The sequence below is a fragment of the Coregonus lavaretus genome (assembly GCF_964263955.1).
Source record: "Coregonus lavaretus genome assembly, chromosome: 5".
Classification (NCBI taxonomy): Eukaryota; Metazoa; Chordata; class Actinopteri; order Salmoniformes; family Salmonidae; genus Coregonus; species Coregonus lavaretus.
In genome coordinates, this window is record NC_139992.1 from 38,143,814 (window position 1) to 38,161,191 (window position 17,378).

At 43.2% G+C, this 17,378-nt stretch overlaps 1 protein-coding gene across 1 annotated transcript in view; it reads right to left on the minus strand.

Moving 5' to 3' along the window:
- The window catches only part of LOC311129175 (cGMP-inhibited 3',5'-cyclic phosphodiesterase 3A-like), a gene marked incomplete at both ends in the record, with an annotated part of 99,980 nt that overhangs the window by 5,904 nt on the left and 76,698 nt on the right, over positions 1 to 17,378 (minus strand). Inside the window, 11 exons of the mRNA XM_084161488.1 lie at positions 1,699 to 1,860; positions 2,152 to 2,355; positions 2,614 to 2,834; positions 3,715 to 3,822; positions 4,124 to 4,235; positions 8,274 to 8,414; positions 8,656 to 8,840; positions 9,260 to 9,333; positions 11,805 to 12,039; positions 12,380 to 12,507; positions 14,356 to 14,513. Coding sequence (XP_084017614.1) covers positions 1,699 to 1,860; positions 2,152 to 2,355; positions 2,614 to 2,834; positions 3,715 to 3,822; positions 4,124 to 4,235; positions 8,274 to 8,414; positions 8,656 to 8,840; positions 9,260 to 9,333; positions 11,805 to 12,039; positions 12,380 to 12,507; positions 14,356 to 14,513 — 1,728 coding nt within the window. The remainder of the gene's footprint in view (positions 1 to 1,698; positions 1,861 to 2,151; positions 2,356 to 2,613; positions 2,835 to 3,714; positions 3,823 to 4,123; positions 4,236 to 8,273; positions 8,415 to 8,655; positions 8,841 to 9,259; positions 9,334 to 11,804; positions 12,040 to 12,379; positions 12,508 to 14,355; positions 14,514 to 17,378) is intronic.

Sequence of the window (17,378 nt, forward strand, 5' to 3'; positions counted from 1 at the left end):
AAGCATATTAAGGAACAATTCTCATCTCCATTGTGAGCCATATTTACAGTTATCCAATCACTTCAGCCCAAGTCTGACTGATTAATTATTAAGTGTATCCAAGTGCATTGCTGGATAATTCTCACTGCATAACCATCACCGTGAAAAAGCATAATCCTTGCCTACCCCAGTCACGGTTATTCGAGTCTTAATGTGAAAAATGGGTCTGGTCACCTCTCTTGGCAAGGGCATCAAAGTCTGGTGTCAACTTTGATGTAGAGATGCTCAGAACAGCTGAGCATTTGTTAAATTTGACCTGTGTTGTAATTCATGACTGAGAACATTTGTTCACACACATATGTGGACCCGAATAAAACAAGCATCCTTTGGGCGTGCTTTTTAATGTTTGGAAACTTTGTTTCATTCAGTGAGCCATAGAACTGGTCTATTGTTGCTGTTTTGTACTTCTCCTTCAAAGCACTGTCACATTGGATGTCGATGTGCTCCAATTGTGTGTCTGGTGGTGCTTTCTCACTGTCGAAAGACAGGGGGCATGATACAAGCTCCAGCTCAGTCTCAATCTTGGTGAAGTCTGAGAAGTGGCAGGAAAACTCAGCATGCAGGTCGATCAAAGTGCTACTGTATGTCTCAGTGTAGCAATGCGATGTGGGCGCGTTCAGTGCGGCCAGTGTCGGAAAATGAGCGAGAGACCGGCTGCTCATTTGTCTGGAGAACAACATAAGTTTGGCATTGAATGCTTTCACGTTGGAATACAGTTCATGCACAAAAATACAATTTCCCTGCAGTTTGACATTTCGATCGTTCAGATGCCCCAATATGTCCACACCAAAAGCAAAGTCGCCCAGCCGGTCTGTGTTTTTCAACTCTGAGAAGTCGTCAGCTTTACCAACCGTATCAAGGAACATACCTATCTCCCCTCTCAGTTCCCACACATGGCAAAATACTTTTCCAGGCTTAGCCAGCGCACATTTGAATGGTACAACAAGTCCTGGTGCTCTGCCTCTGTGTCATTGAGCAGTTGAATGAACTGACGATGGCTAAACCCCCTTGCCCGTATAAAGTTGACAAGTTTTACAACCACTTTGACAACATTTTCCAGCTTTAACACACTTTTACACAGGGCTTCCTGATGAATAATATAGTGAATAAATATAAATTCCTCAGAGTTAAGGCTTTCTTCTTTTACTTTGTCTTGTAATCTTTTTAGTAGGCCAATGTTTTTAGCAGTTAGATTTGGTGATCCATCTGTTGTGACGTTTGTCAGTTTGCTCCATGGTAGATTCATTTTTTCCAAGCAGGCAGACACCTTGTCATATAAGTCAGAGCCCCTGCTTGTTCCCATCATTGAATCCATTGCAAGAAGTTCCTCTGTTATTTCAAAGTTCTCATTTATTCCTCTGACAAAAATTAAAAGTTGAGCAGTGTCTCTGATGTCAGTACTCTCATCCTGTGCAATGAAGTGGCTCTGTTGACTAAGCGCATTCTGAATCTGACTATAGGCCCAAATGCAGAGCGTGCTGCCAGACTATAGCGCCATCTATTGGAGGTTGTTTGTATATCATGGAATGAGTAATTTTAGGCCAAAAATCGTAACTCAAATATAATAATATTTAATACATTAAAAAAATGTCTCGTGGGCCGTACTTTGCCCCTCCTTGGTGTGGAGGGTGTAGGGGCTAGGATCGATTTGGATCTCACCTGTTCATAGAACTCATTGACGATGCCCTCGGTCCACTGTAGATGCAGGTCCTTGTGTTTCAGTGGGCCGTTGATGTCCGCCAGTTTAATGCACATCTGACACACCAGCAACCGGTCATTCTCATTGGACCAGTCGATGCCCAAGCAGCCGTTAGCACCCACCTGGAGAGAAGCAAGGGGTAAATGAATCTCAAATGTCTTTCTCGCGTCCTCACATCCTCTATCCCTACCTCCTTTCAATTTATCAGAGAGAAGCGAGGAGAGCATAAGGGAAAAAGTTCTGAGGAAAAGAACCTCAGATCTTCTCCTACAGGCTTGTTCCTGACATACTGTAAGTTGTCAACCATCAGAGAAAATGACATAGTGCTTCAGTCCATTCAGCTGTAGATACGTTGTACATACATCAAAGAGAAATGTATAGAATAGAAGCTCCAGACCATCGGTTGTGTTTACCTTGGCGTTGAACTCTGCCAGGAAGTCAAAGTGTTTCTTGAGGTCGGTGGCGAGGATGGCCTCGATGACCAGGAAGCGGAAGCGTTTGAACTCCACATGCTCCAGGTTGCCCAAGAAGTTGTACTCTGGCCGGGACATGAACAGGTTCCAGGCTGACGCAGCGTGGTGGTTCTCTAACACTGAGCGGTCGTTATATAGCACGGCCTACCGGGGGAGACAGAAAGCAACATGTCACTCATTAGTTATCATTGGTGCATCTCAGTGGTCCCTTTGTCTTCCTCCATTTATCTCTTCACTGATCTGAGAAGAACACAAGATATTCAAGTATTATTGGTGGACATCTACTGGGACTTTGCTTTCACCTTTCCAATTCCTTTAGTTAGATCCATCCATCCATCCAACCACCCATCCTCTCCATCCTCTCCCTCTTCTTCCTCCCTCCTTCCCTCTCTCTCTTCCTACCTGAGGAGCGCTAGTCGCCACGAGGAAAGCGTTGGTCCGTCCAGGGTGGTCGTAGTCGTGCATGGCTGCAGCCACATATAGAGCCATGAGCTCCAGCGATGGGATGAGGCCAGACAGACAGCCATAACCCTCCTCCATCACTGCAGACATCTTAGAAACCAGGAACCCTGTATGGCCTATATGGCTGGGATGGCTGGGGGTGAGGAGCCCACTGTCAGAGTCTGGACACACACACACAGGGATAGAAGGGTCAGAGAGATAGATACGCAGGTAAATGAGATGAGGGGTGATGGGCATTGTCGTAACAAATCGGAAGCTTTAGTACAAAACGCTTGGGTCAACGGGTGCAGGCACACTTGCATGTGTGTACGGTCAGCGTGCTAATGTGTGGGCAAATGTGTGTATGGGATGACATGAGCATCAGAAAACAACATAGCTAGCCAGCCTGACAGACAGCCAGTCACCCTGCCCCAGACAGACATCAGACCTCAGCCATCAGAGTAGGCCATCTGCCAGCCCAGTCAGACAGGTTGTGTAAAGATCAAACAGGTCAAGATCAACGTGTTGACATTGTGTCTGTTGTGTAACTATGACTGGAGGAGATAGGCTTCTTGTAATAGCTCTACATAGTGAACATGAGGTAAAAGAACTGTCGATGACTATGAACTAACAGTCATCCGATCTCACTGGAAACACTATTCTGTGAACTTCCACTGCCTCCAGTCTGCACACTGTAAGGCGGATGTTATACAGTATTATGCCATTTCACATAACCTACTGATGTGGTTGGTGTGTATGAATGAATATACAGCAGCTAATTGAGCCCCAGAGGGAATGGGTTTACCTGGCTCCCATCAGCAACAGGCATACAACAGTAGGCTTATAGACATAGGATATTAGCCTCCGTCAGAACACAAAGGAATTGCAAGTGGAGGAAAAGAGCCATAGTACATGATGGAAAATGTGGGGCAGAAGTTAATAAGCCTACTGTATACCTGTCCTCTTTCGTGTGTGCGCACGTGTGTGTGGTTGTGCGGTTGTATGTGTCGGTGCATGTGTGTACACTTGTATTTGCATATGCGTGTGTGTGTGTGTACTCACCAGAGTCTGAGCTGTGGTCTGTGAGGAGGTTGGGCAGGCCTGGCACGGCCTGGGTGGTGAGGTACCACACGGCATGGAGCACGTCAGTGGCATGGATCCTGTTGTGGTCTGCATGGGGAGGGAGAGGAGATGCCAACTGTAATACTAACTTAGTCCACTAGGTGATAATGACACCTCACAAACCATACAGAGACGGAGGTAGAGGGAACAGAAATAGTGCTGTGATTGCATTGAGAATGCCAATACGTCCCTCTTGTGGATAAAATAGGCAGTGCTGCCAACACAACCGCATAGAGTTTGGATTTCGGTAGTTTATTCAAATGTTTTTGATATTCTCGAGTACTTGATGTAACTGTGTGTGTATTACAAAGCCTTTTCACAAAGAGGATTGATTGTAATGTTTGCTCACATGGAATGTCCCTGTATCCATTCTCCAGAGCATGGAAATAGTTCATGAACTCCCTGACAGGAATCTTGAACATCTCAAACAGTCCCGTGTCCTCAAACAGGCGGTAGGAAACCTGGAACACACATAGGACAACAGTTATCCCATCCACCTAGTTATTCTCTTCACACCTGAAGCTGTGATGCTGCTACTGAGTCATTCCACGAAATGAGTCACTTTTGCATCCCTTTGATATTTTAAGTAGAAATTGTGCACCAATATTGAATTAAAAGCCTGTTATATTAAATCAAGTGCCCTTTAATATAGCCCCATGGAAAATTCAATACATCTGATTGTTTTATATGATTAAAGTCTTTCTGCAAAATTCTGTATTTTGACATGCATTGTGCATAGCCGGGTGAGTATGGGGGTGGGGGTCAATGTTCCCTCTATACCGCGCAGCAGCCCCGAGATTGCCGCGCAGCTCCCCAGGGACTGCCGCGCAGAAATATTAGCCCACTGAGAAGCACGAGATTGAATTCCACTCAACTTTCTAGAGCAGATCTCCAAGGCATTCCTAATTGTTCGCCAAACATTTCTGTAAAAAAAACAACGATAAAGCCTCGCGTTCCTTTTTTTCTTTTATTCGTCTCCGGCTATTGGCATTAGGTGCGCTCGATTCAGCTGCCCTGCGCGCATTTCATGTGTCTGAAGGTACAAACTCTGCCTTCCTGGCGGGCCCAGAGAGCAAATCAAGTGCACTATATGCCTACCGCTGGCCAATCGAATGGCTCAGATGACCGTATCTGCAGTAACGTAGCAGGCATAAAAGAAAGCTACAGCAAAGTTGATACTGTGAGATTTCAAAACCATGACTAGAGAGAGACTGTCAACGAATACAGCAAAGAGATTCTGTTTTTATGAGTGAGTTCATGTTTAAGTTCTTACTCTGTCAACACTTTGTATTCAACACTTTTATAAGACATCAAATGCACGTTCCTCCTATTTCCACTCAGCTCTACAACAAGCACTGCAGCAGAAATGAATGAGTAGGAAAGTGTATCTATAGGCTTGTGTTATTATTAGCGGCTTGGGCCTTTTTTAATATCGAGGAATATTTCACTTTCTCTGTTCACAGGACCATCAACATGAATTTGTGCATGAGGCAGAACTAATGAGGTGCAGGTTTCGCCATCATCTGGAAGACGGTGTCCCTTTATGGTAAGGGGGAGCGGAGGGATGTTGAGAGGCGGACCCTCAGTCTGCTGCTCGCTCCCTCCTCTGAGACTGACCATCAGATGCAGGCAACATCAGCCCAATAAAACAAGCAAATTATTTAAATGTATGCTAACTCAGCTGTGCTTCACAAGTAATACAACAACGGACCTTTTAAAATATAATTAAAAAAAATGTCCAGAACAACAATGCATTGGCAGGGCAATTCAAGCAAAGCCAATATGCGGGTATAATGTATTGGGCGTATAGCTTACTGCACAAACCTCATTGCTACAGTGCTGTTTTTAATTGGTTATAGGCTTACGTTTTTTAAGTAATGTTTTTTAAAAATCTGAGTGGTAGATTTCAGCTTGCATTTTGACTCAAAGTGATCTAGACTCAGAAAATGTTTTTTACCACTGTTCTAGAGTATTCCCTGTTAACACTATCAACATTTCCCTTTACTGTGGCAATTGTGATCGAATCCAACGCAATATTAACCACTTTCAATGCAACATACCGAAACAAAACGAACTATGCAAGAGATTTTGTTGTAGGCAGAACGCATCGGAGTAGGATTCTATTGCATTGACACTCACTACTCAGCTTGTACTCTACACAGACTGGTGTGGCATTAACAATCAGAGCTGCAGTAGGCCTATATGCAAATAGACCATTGCCATATATACGGATCTGTGCTATTTACTTTGAACTGGACTGTGTTTACAGAATGAGCGGTTGTGAGTAGATGCATTTGTTTTGAGATCAAAGCGAGAGCTGCATGTAACCACATGTGCCCATTTTGTTCACGTAAAGGCCCATGTAAAGGCCCAGTGCACTACTTTAGTGAAAAAATAATCATCACCCCCCCCCCCAAATACAAATGTTTATTAATACAAAAATCTATTCTGATTTTTCAGTGCTGCAGCACCCTCAGCACCCCTACTTCCCGTGGCTATGCCTCTGTGCACCATATGTGACATCTTGCAAGATTTTAACCCACTTAATCCCAAAATCTCTCCAAGTTTTCACCATCATAGTAAAGCCCTAGTTATTTTGTTGCTTTGATAATGTCAAAGCTTTTTATTTATTTCAGGTGATTAGTGATTAAGGTAAAAAACAACAACCCGTCCCTCATTTTAAGTTCAGCCCTGTTACGTGAAGTGAATTCTCGTTTTAATATGGTGAAACTATTCCTTTTAAATATTTGTTTCAAAAGAAAAATGTTACATCTAATAATCAAATCATATTGTAAAAGCAAGTGAGCTGGTTCTACTCTTTCTGGCCATTTTCTGGTGCTTTGTGTTGGGAAACTTAGTGGGTCGAGTATAACACGTCAACCCTGTTACCCATAGATAGATAGACAGTCTAGACATTTTTAAAAGTAACTTTACAGTGAAAATCTCACTTTTAAAATGTTATATTCTGTTAACTCATACCCAAATAATGTTGTTGACTGATCCTATACTCGTATTTGTGGCCAAAGCATAAATTGGAGAAGAAAAACATATAAAAACCTCAAATCTGTATCTCAAACAGACTGTTTCAAAAATGCTTGCTATTTCCTCATAGGGGATGAGCTGGCCAATCAGTGGTCTACTCGTATTCTGTTATTGGGGTAAGCCCACACCATTCGAACACAGAAAATATGTTTTTTAACATACTTAATTAACACAATTTGGAAGGAAAACGATTTCACTCATATTGTAATTCATTATAGGTCAATAAATAAATAACTAAATGTAAAATGTAAAATGTAATATTTCATAGAAATCTGGAAACACATAGTTACTTTAACAATTTGATTTTTGTTGGTGAAGCTTGCATTCAATTGGCCCTCCCTGTTGCACACAACAATCTTCCATTCCACCTGTCACAAGGACATTTATGGCTGATTTAAGATGAAATCGTTAACCCTGTTACGGTCAACTCATACTTTATTTGGCACTTAATAGGCACTTACTATATCATTTTTTATGAACCTCTTGAGATGGGAGAACATGTTTTTTATTAAGTTGAACATGTGCTCTTCATGACAGACTGTTAAAATTTTGTGAAATAAAAAGTTGTTTTTCACCAAGTTACACTACCCAAATGGGACTCATTTCGTGGAATGACCCTACTGCTGTCTTGGTTTGCAGTACACTGCAATTCCAATAACTTGTAACTCCTGTTTCAACCAGTAGATGGCAGTGTAATCCCACGCATATCTCACAGTGCTTTATTCACAGGCGTCACTTGATGGACAAACCGGGGAGCAGAGCATTCTCTATCTATCAAAGCCCCTCAGTTATGGAACAGCTTGCCCTGTCAGGTAAGAGGGGCAGACACCATTGAGGCTTTTACATCACCTTTAAGTTTTTAGCTTGGCCTAGTGACTGTTTTAACGTAATTTGTGTTTTATGTTATTTTAATTCATCCTTTTTACTGCTTCCTGTTAGCTTTTTATTTCATTGTATTGTCATAATGTATTTTCTTAATTGTGTTGCGATTTTAAATGCATTTTAAATAAAGTTTGATTTGAAGTCTGAGCCATTATCACTTGGACTGTTTTCACCGCAGTATGCTTACCTGTATACCTATCCTTACCTGGATGGGTCTGGGATTTTCTCACTTGGCTCAACAGTAGCTAACCTTACCTGGCTGAGGATGCAGCCTAATCGGCCGTGGGTTTTCTCCACCCGGTTGAAGACTATCCTCACCTAGCTAAGTCTCACCTGTCCTCACCTGACTAAGGCTGTATCTACATTTACGTTTACATCATTTAGCAGACGCTCTTATCCAGAGCAACTATCCTTACCTGGCTGAGGATGCAGCCAGACTGTCAGTGTGTCTTCTCCGCCAGGTTGAAGATGTGCTGTTCTCATCTGTACTCACTGGTTCTCACCTAGCTAAATCTCACCTAGCTAAGTCTCACCTGGCTGTAGCATGTTGTCACCTGGCTGAAGCCTGTTCTCACCTGGCTGAGGATGCATCCTGAGCGGCCATGTGTTTTCTCCACCAGGTTGAAGATGGGGAAGTTCCAGCTGTTGAGTTGAGTCATCAGAGGATCCAGCTCTGACATCACCAGAGGCTCCGGGGCCAGGATGGGCTGTGTGTCCTAGATGTCAGGGGTCAGGATCAAGGGTCAGGTATCATTTAAAGTGGCTATGGGTAATAGTAAGTTACAAGTAGGGTAGTGCACTGTATAGGGAAATAGCGTGTTATTTGGTATTTGCTCTTCGAATCAAGTGCATCATTTCATAATGTGTTGATTGATTGATAATGCAAGCCATGAAATGTTTAGCATATTTGTAGACCCATTTTCATTCCACTCAATGCATTTCTATAGTGGAACCTACCTCTGGAGGTGGCAGTAGGGGGTGCAGGACGATGCCCTCAGGCTGGTACGACCTGCACCCGTCCTGGGTGTCAGAGGGATTCTTGACCCCCTCCCTGTCCTCCTCGTTCTGTGCAAAGTCACTGCTGTCACTGTGGTTGGTCTCGTAGGTGCTCTCATAGTCTGACGACGCCACTGCCGGGTCATCTTATTGGACAGGACAGATCAGGGGTCAGGGGTTAAGTCAGGTGGTTGACACGTTCACGACGCGGCAGATAGAAATGTAACACTAAGAGGCAAGACATATATGGAGAATAATAAACTGGGTGGTTCGAGCCCTGAATGCTGATTGGCTGTAAGCCGTTGTATATCAGACCGTATACCACAGGTATGACAAAACAGTTATTTTTACTGCTCTAATTACGTTGGTAACCAGTTTATAATAGCAATTAGGCACCTCAGAGGTTTGTGGTATATGGCCAATCTACCACGGCTAAGGGCTGTATCCAGGCCCTCCGCGTTGCGTCGTGCATATGAACAGCCCTTAGCCGTGGTATATTGGCCATCTACCACACCCCCTCGGGCCTTATTGCTTAAGTAGATAATAGTGTCCTTTTACTGCTTACCAGGGTGGGGTATTCTGTCCCCTTTGTCAATAGATCCCTCCCCATGGCTCAGCCTGCTGTACGGTCTACCACAGCTGAGAGATAAACAAAGGATATTCAAAACATGTAAACAACTATATGAAAAAAGGCTCTCCATTCATATCTCATGGGAGAGGAGAAAAGAGAACAAGAGGATAAGAGAAGAGTTAACCGCCTCAGTAGCATTAGAGGAAGCAAGGCCAGCTAAAAGGCTAAAGAGTCCAGGTCAGTGATCACTTCTCAGATCATCAGACCAGCTGTTCTAGCTGAACCAGGATCAACAACATTATTCCTCTCAACACAACCAGATCCAGGGGTGTATTTTTGTATTTGTATTTATTAAGGATTCCCATTAGCTTCCTGGGGTCCAGCAACATTAAGGCAGTTATATACAATTAAAAATATTACATGACATTACATTTCATAACACTTTTCACAACACATTAAGTGTGCTCTCAGGCCACTACTCTACTACCACATATCTACAATACAAAATCCATGTGTACATGTGTGTAGAGTGTGTGTGTTATCATGTGTATGTGTATGCTTGTGTCTGTGCCTGTGTGTGTGTCTCTTCACAGTCCCTGCTGTTCCATGAGGTATATTTTTATCTGTTTTTTAAAATCTGATTCTACTGCTTGCATCGGTTACCTGATGTGGAATAGAGTTCCATGTAGCCATGGCTCTATATAGTACTATACGCCTCCCATAGTCTGTTCTGGACTTGGGGATTGGGAAGAGACCTCTGGTGGCATGTCTTGTGGGGTATGCATGGGTGTCCGAGCTATGTGCTAGTAGTTTAAACAGACAGCTCGGTGCATTCAGCATGTCAATACTTCTTACAAAAACAAGTAGTGATGAAGTCAATCTCTCCTCTACTTTGAGCCATGAGAGACTGACATTAATATTATTAATGTTAGCGCTCCGTGTACATTTAAGGGCCAGCCGTGCTACCCTGTTCTGAGCCAATTCTATTTTTCCTAAGTCCTTCTTTGTGTCACCTGACCACATGACTGGACAGTAGTCCAGGTGCGACAAAACTAGGGCCTGTAGGACCTGCCTTGTTGATAATGTTCTTAAGAAGGCAGAGCAGCACTTTATTATGGACAGACTTCTCCCCATCTTAGCTACTGTTGCATTAACATGTTTTGACCATGACTGTTTACAATCCAGGGTTACTCCAAGCAGTTTAGTCACCTCAATTTACTCAATTTCCACATTATTCATTACAAGATTTAGTTGAGGTTTAGGGTTTAATGAATGATTTAACCCAAATACAATGCTTTTAGTTTTTGAAATATTAAGGACTAACTTATTTCTTAGCACCCATTCTGAAACTGACTGCAGCTCTTTGTTAAGTGTTGCAGTAATTTCACTCCCTGTAGTAGCTGACGTATATAGTGTTGAGTCATCTGAATACATAACATTAGTAAAGATTGAAAAACGGAAAAGGGCCTAGACAGCTGCGCTGGGGAATTACTGATTCTACCTGGATTATGTTGGAGAGGCTTTCATTAAAGAACACCCTCTGTCTTCTGTTAGATATCGATAATGTCAAAAGCCACACTGAGGTCTAATAAAACAGCTCCCACAATCTTTTATCATCAATTTCTCTCAGCCAATCATATCCACTAGTGCAAACCGTTACAAAATGTTTCCTTTATGTCCACAGTGCCCTTCATCATTGTCTTTTTGTATTTCTTCTGTGGTGGACTTTCCTTCCTGAGATCACTCATCTTGACTGAAAATCTTGTTGCCGCTATAAAGACAACCTGTACTCCTTATCCATGTCCTCTTGTCTTAGAACATTGCAGCGTGAATCCAAACGCCTCAGAGGAAGTCTCTTTCTATTTCTCTCTCTCTTTGACTGTCTCACTCCTCTCTCTCTCTCTCTCTCTCTCTCTCTCTCTCTCTCTCTCTCTCTCTCTCTCTCTCTCTCTCTCTCTCTCTCTCTCTCTCTCTCTCTCTCTCTCTCTCTCTCTCTCTCTCTCTCTCTCTCTCTCTCTCTCTCTCTCTCTCTCTCTCTCTCTCTCTCTCTCTCTCTCTGGCGTGAGTCCATGTGCCTCAGAGGAAGTCTCTTCATCTCTCTTTGTCTCCCTCCCCCTCTCTCCCTCTCTCCCTCTCTCCCTCTATCTGTCTCGCTCTCTGTCCTCTCTCAGTACAGGCTCATGATGTGACTGGTTACTCATCTCTCTCCCATTGTAAGACACACACATGCACATGCGAACAGACAGAACAGAAACACACACAGGACAGTGAACCAGCATGATGCCATTAAACAATGTCTCATCTCCGATTCAGCGAGGCTGAGCTTATAGCTACATGCATGACTTCCTCAGTCTCTGCTTCAGTGTCTTCTAGACAACGCTGCCAATTATCAGTGAAGTAACGGGCAAGAATGCAATGTTCAATATTTTATCTGTGTGTATGTTCTGTATGTGGTACCTCTTTGTGACAGCAAAAAGGACAGTATCTGTTTTGTGTATATATGTAAGAATGTGTGTGTGTCCACATGTGTGTGTGTTACCTGCTGCAGAGCGATGGTGGCCCCCAGTGCGGTGTGGTGGAGCTAGGTGCACTGATGCTGTGTGTTAAAGCTCTGTGTGGGGCCCGGGGGGCCACAGGCCTCTCTCCCTGGCTGTCCACAGGGTCCGGTAGGTCCACAGAGCAGGACTTGGTGGTGGGGCTGGAGACAGGGCTCCCCTGGACCGGAGGGGAGTGGAGGGGAGAGACCAGAGGTGATATGTTGGAGGGGGGGTAACCTGGAGAGAGAACAGGGTTATTAGGAGGGAAGACTGATTCAACGAAATGTAACAAATCAGATCATGATTTAAACAAAGACTAAATAGAAATTGCACACACTGCCCACACACAATTACACACATGCACACACACATGCACCGACATAGGCACACACACACAGTGAATGGACAGAGAATGGGTAACCCGTCTCTTGCATCTCTTACATGGCCCCGTAAAATCTGAATCATTCTAAATTACCCGTTCTGTGCTGATGGGACACAAATGTCACTCTCTGTTTGTCACTCAGTGTCTGCTCACACACACACACACACACACACACACAAACACGCACACACACACCTGGTCTGGTCATTCGTCTGTTGTAGAGGTGGTTGGAGGTGGCTGAAGCAGCGTAGGAGGCAGACATGGAGCGACTCTTAGAGATGGTGAGCATGACAGAGCTGTTCCACGACTCACTGTTCACCATGCTGGAAAACACACAGGATATCAAAACCTCAGTCAGGAATGAATCCCAAAAGTGGTGTGCATTATCGTCTTTATGTCTCAAAGAATCCTATCATCTCAGGTTAGGTGGTTTATTCTGCATGTTCCTTACAAATAATCCTATCATCTCAGGTTAGGAGGTTTATTCTGCATGTTCCTTACAAAGAATCCTATCATCTCAGGTTAGGTGGATTGTTCTGCATGTTCCTTACAAAGAATCCTATCATCTCAGGTTAGGAGGTTTATTCTGCATGTTCCTTACAAATAATCCTATCATCTCAGGTTAGGTGGTTTATTCTGCATGTTCCTTACAAAGAATCCTATCATCTCAGGTTAGGTGGTTTGTTCTGCATGTTCCTTACAAAGAATCCTATCATCTCAGGTTAGGTGGTTTATTCTGCATGTTCCTTACAAAGAATCCTATCATCTCAGGTTAGGTGGTTTATTCTGCATGTTCCTTACAAAGAATCATATCATCTCAGGTTAGGTGGTTTGTTCTGCATGTTCCTTACAAAGAATCCTATCATCTCAGGTTAGGAGGTTTATTCTGCATGTTCCTTACAAATAATCCTATCATCTCAGGTTAGGTGGTTTATTCTGCATGTTCCTTACAAAGAATCCTATCATCTCAGGTTAGGTGGTTTGTTCTGCATGTTCCTTACAAAGAATCCTATCATCTCAGGTTAGGTGGTTTATTCTGCATGTTCCTTACAAAGAATCCTATCATCTCAGGTTAGGTGGTTTGTTCTGCATGTTCCTTACAAAGAATCCTATCATCTCAGGTTAGGAGGTTTATTCTGCATGTTCCTTACAAAGAATCCTATCATCTCAGGTTAGGTGGTTTATTCTGCATGTTCCTTACAAAGAATCCTATCATCTCAGGTTAGGTGGTTTGTTCTGCATGTTCCTTACAAAGAATCCTATCATCTCAGGTTAGGTGGTTTGTTCTGCATGTTCCTTACAAAGAATCCTATCATCTCAGGTTAGGTGGTTTATTCTGCATGTTCCTTACAAAGAATCATATCATCTCAGGTTAGGTGGTTTGTTCTGCATGTTCCTTACAAAGAATCCTATCATCTCAGGTTAGGAGGTTTATTCTGCATGTTCCTTACAAAGAATCCTATCATCTCAGGTTAGGTGGTTTATTCTGCATGTTCCTTACAAAGAATCCTATCATCTCAGGTTAGGTGGTTTATTCTGCATGTTCCTTACACATATCCAAATCTTTAGGATATACAAAGTGCTAGGAGTTAGGGGTTGGAGAGTAAAGGGTAGGAAGTAGAGGACTAGGGTCAGTTTAGGATTAGGCAACAGACTGCTGGACGCTAAAACTCTGTCTCTCTGTACAGATGTAGGCCAGCTGCCTTGGAGGAGCACTCCACAGGACTGGAGCCACAAACAGACCAGTCTCCTTCAAAGACAGACATACACATATAACATCCTACATTCTCCAGTTCAAACTCCCTCATGACCTATCCATCATTCACGACTAAGAAAATATGTCAGTGTTGCACGTGCATTATAGGTCTAATATTTCACTACTGTGACGGGCAATAAAGGAGGAGGGTTTGCAGCTGGGGAGGGCCTTATGAGGACTGCTGGCCTCAGGATGACCCCTACGAGAAGCATCTCAAGCAGCAGGAAGCAAGTCTGATGTCTGGACGTAGCGAGAGAGAGAGAAAGACGAACAGAGAGAGAGGGAGTCTATCGAAGAGGAGAGGGGCTGCTACCTGCATAGTGGTTGTCTAGGAGTGAGAGAGGGAGAAGGAGAAAAAGAGGGAAAGAGAGAGAGAGATGGAGAGAAAAAGGTATTAGGGGATAGTGCATGCTACCTGCATGGTGGACTGTCGTGGAGGGGTTTGATGCTGGCAGAGCGGTCTCTGCGTACAGGTCCTGGTTCTATGGTGGGCAGACCTGTAGCTGAGGTGGTGGTGGTCCATGTAGAGGAGATCCTTCTCAGCAGGCCTGGAGGCAGGCTCCGTCTCAGACGCTACAAAACACACAGGCACACACATAAAGTTGTTGGTCAGGTCCAGCTCTCTGAATATCGAAACAAATCTAATTGTATTGGTCACATACACATATTTAGCAGATGTTATTGCGGGTGTAGCGAAATGCATGTACTTGTAAACATTTTATTCTGTACTGTGCACTAACAACAACCTGAACGGGAGACCAGAGGTCCACCGCTGCAGACAGACATTTATGAAAGGAGAAGAACATTTGAGGTGGGCAGATGATGGTTTTCCGGTTGGGAAGGGAACGTGACAGATGGAAGACCTGGAGGAATGTCCCCAGAATCATTTGGTTGGAAAAGTGTTACTCTGTTACCACAGTAAAATGTGGCAAAAGAAATCTGTGCCATGTCAAATATTCCAATGACTGAAGGATTAAATATTCTCAGTTCAAATAACATAACACATGCTTGAGAGTTTAGATTGAATGAAAATATGAATACAAAGGACTGTATAGTCTAGTAGTAGCTTAATCTTAATGAAACTCATTTTATCCATGATTTGGATAGATATGTTTTAAAATGGAGGATAAAATCACCATTATTCATTGACTAAAGAGAGAGAGAACGGAACCAGAGAAAAGCCTTGCTGACAGGAACATTAATATTTCACTCTTTCCTAGGCTTGTGTGTGTGTATGCATATATGTGTTTGTGTGCCTCCCAGGACATTAATTCATCTGAAACACACACACACACATACACACACTGTGTGCATACCGGGACAGTCTTGTCACCCATCTCTTTCTAAAGCCTCTCTCTCAGGACCATGGATTAGTATTTCCCTTGGTTATAACATGAGTACAGTTATCGTCGTCCTTATGACATTTATATGACCTGATGGTGAGATAGACACAGTGTGATAGGCTCACAGACTCAGAGGCTTGGAGCAGGATTCAAAGGGTTACAGAGGTCCAGATGTCTGATGCTATTGAGGTGAGCCATGTCTCTTCCAGTTACTCACAAAGACAGTCTGTGTCACAGCCAAGGGGGAGGGGTCAATTCTCGTCCTATCAGGGTCTGGCCCACTTCCTCATATCAGCCCTGGTTTGTGTCTAACGGGCTCTAAACATTACCTCATTGAATCTATTCTGAAATCTATCTGGGTCTAATAGCATGTCAATACTACTTTGCTATGCATAAAGTACTAGTGAATGAAACTACACTGAACAAAAATATAAACGCAACATGCAACAATTTCAACAATTTTACTGAGTTACAGTTCATATAAGGAAATCAGTCAATTGAAATCAATTAATTAGGCCATAATCTATGGATTTCACATGACTGGGCAGGGGCACGGACATGTGTGGGCCTGGGAGGGCATAGGCCCACCCACTTGGGAGTCAGGTCCAGCCAATCAGAACAACTTTTTCCCCACAAAACAGAATTATTACAGACAGAAATACTCCTGCGTTTCATCAGCTGTTCGGGAGGCTGGTCTCAGATGATCCCACAGGTGAAGCCGGATGTGGAGGTCCTGGGCTGGCATGGTTACACGTGGTCTGCGGTTGTGAGGCCGGTTGGACATAGCGCCAAATTATCTAAAACAACGTTGGAGGCAGCTAATGGTAGAGAAATTAACATTACATTCTCTGGAAACAGCTCTGGTGGACATTCCTGCAGTCAGTATGCCAATTGCACGCTCCCTCAAAACATGATACATTTGTGGCATTGTGTTGTGTGACAAAACTGCACATTTTAGTGACCTTTTATTGTCCCCAGCACAAGGTTCACCTGTGTAATGATCATGCTGTTTAATCAGCTTCTTGATATGCCACACCTGTCAGGTGGATGGATTATCTTGGCAAAGGAGAAATGCTCACTAACAGGGATGTAAACAAATTTGTGCACAGAATTTGAGAGAAATAAGCTTCTTGTGTGTATGGAAAATATTTAATTTCAGCTCATGAAACATGGGACCAACACTTTACATGTTGCGTTTATATTTTTGTTCAGTATATTTAATACAATGAATCCATTTTCTGGTGAGAGTGCCTTGGTTTAAGGATAAGCCACTTTTTCCATATTACGCCATTGTGATATACACCTGGGATGCTGAACTTGAAGTGATTGTTTTTGTTTTTTTACTACAGTCTAATATAAAACATTGGTTTGGCTGCATTTGTCCAAGAAAAAGGTTTTGGGGAGCATTCAAGCATAAATAACTTCTCTAATCTAACCCCATTATTGTCAGAGGTACACAGTGCAAGCAAAGCAGCTTTTTCTCTGGACTGCATTTAGCCCCAGGCCCTTAGGCCCTCAGACCGAGTTACCAAACCAAATCAAATCAAATCAAACATACACATATTTAGCAGATGTTATTGCGGGTGTAGCGAAATGCTTGTGTTTCTAGCTCCAACAGTGCAGTAGTATCTAACAATTCACAACAATATACACAATACACACAAATCTAAAAGTAGAAGAATAAAATTATGAAATATATAAATATTAGGACGAGCAATGTCGGAGTGGCATTGACTAAAATACAGTAGAATAGAATACAGTATATACATATGAGATGAGTAAAGCAAAAATATGTAAACATTATTAAAGTGGCTAGTGTTCCATTATTAAAGTGGCCAGTGATTTCAAGTCTATGTATATAGGGCAGCAGCCTCTAAGGTGCAGGGTTTCGTAACCGGGTGGAAGCCGCCTAGTGATGGCTATTTAACAGTCTGATGGCCTTGAGATAGAAGCTGTTTTTCAGTCTCTCGGTCTCAGCTTTGATGCACCTGTACTGACCTCGCCTTCTGGATGATAGCGGGGTGAACAGGCCGTGGCTCGGGTGGTTGTTGTCCTTGATTATCTTTTTGGCCTTCCTGTGACATCGGGTACTGTA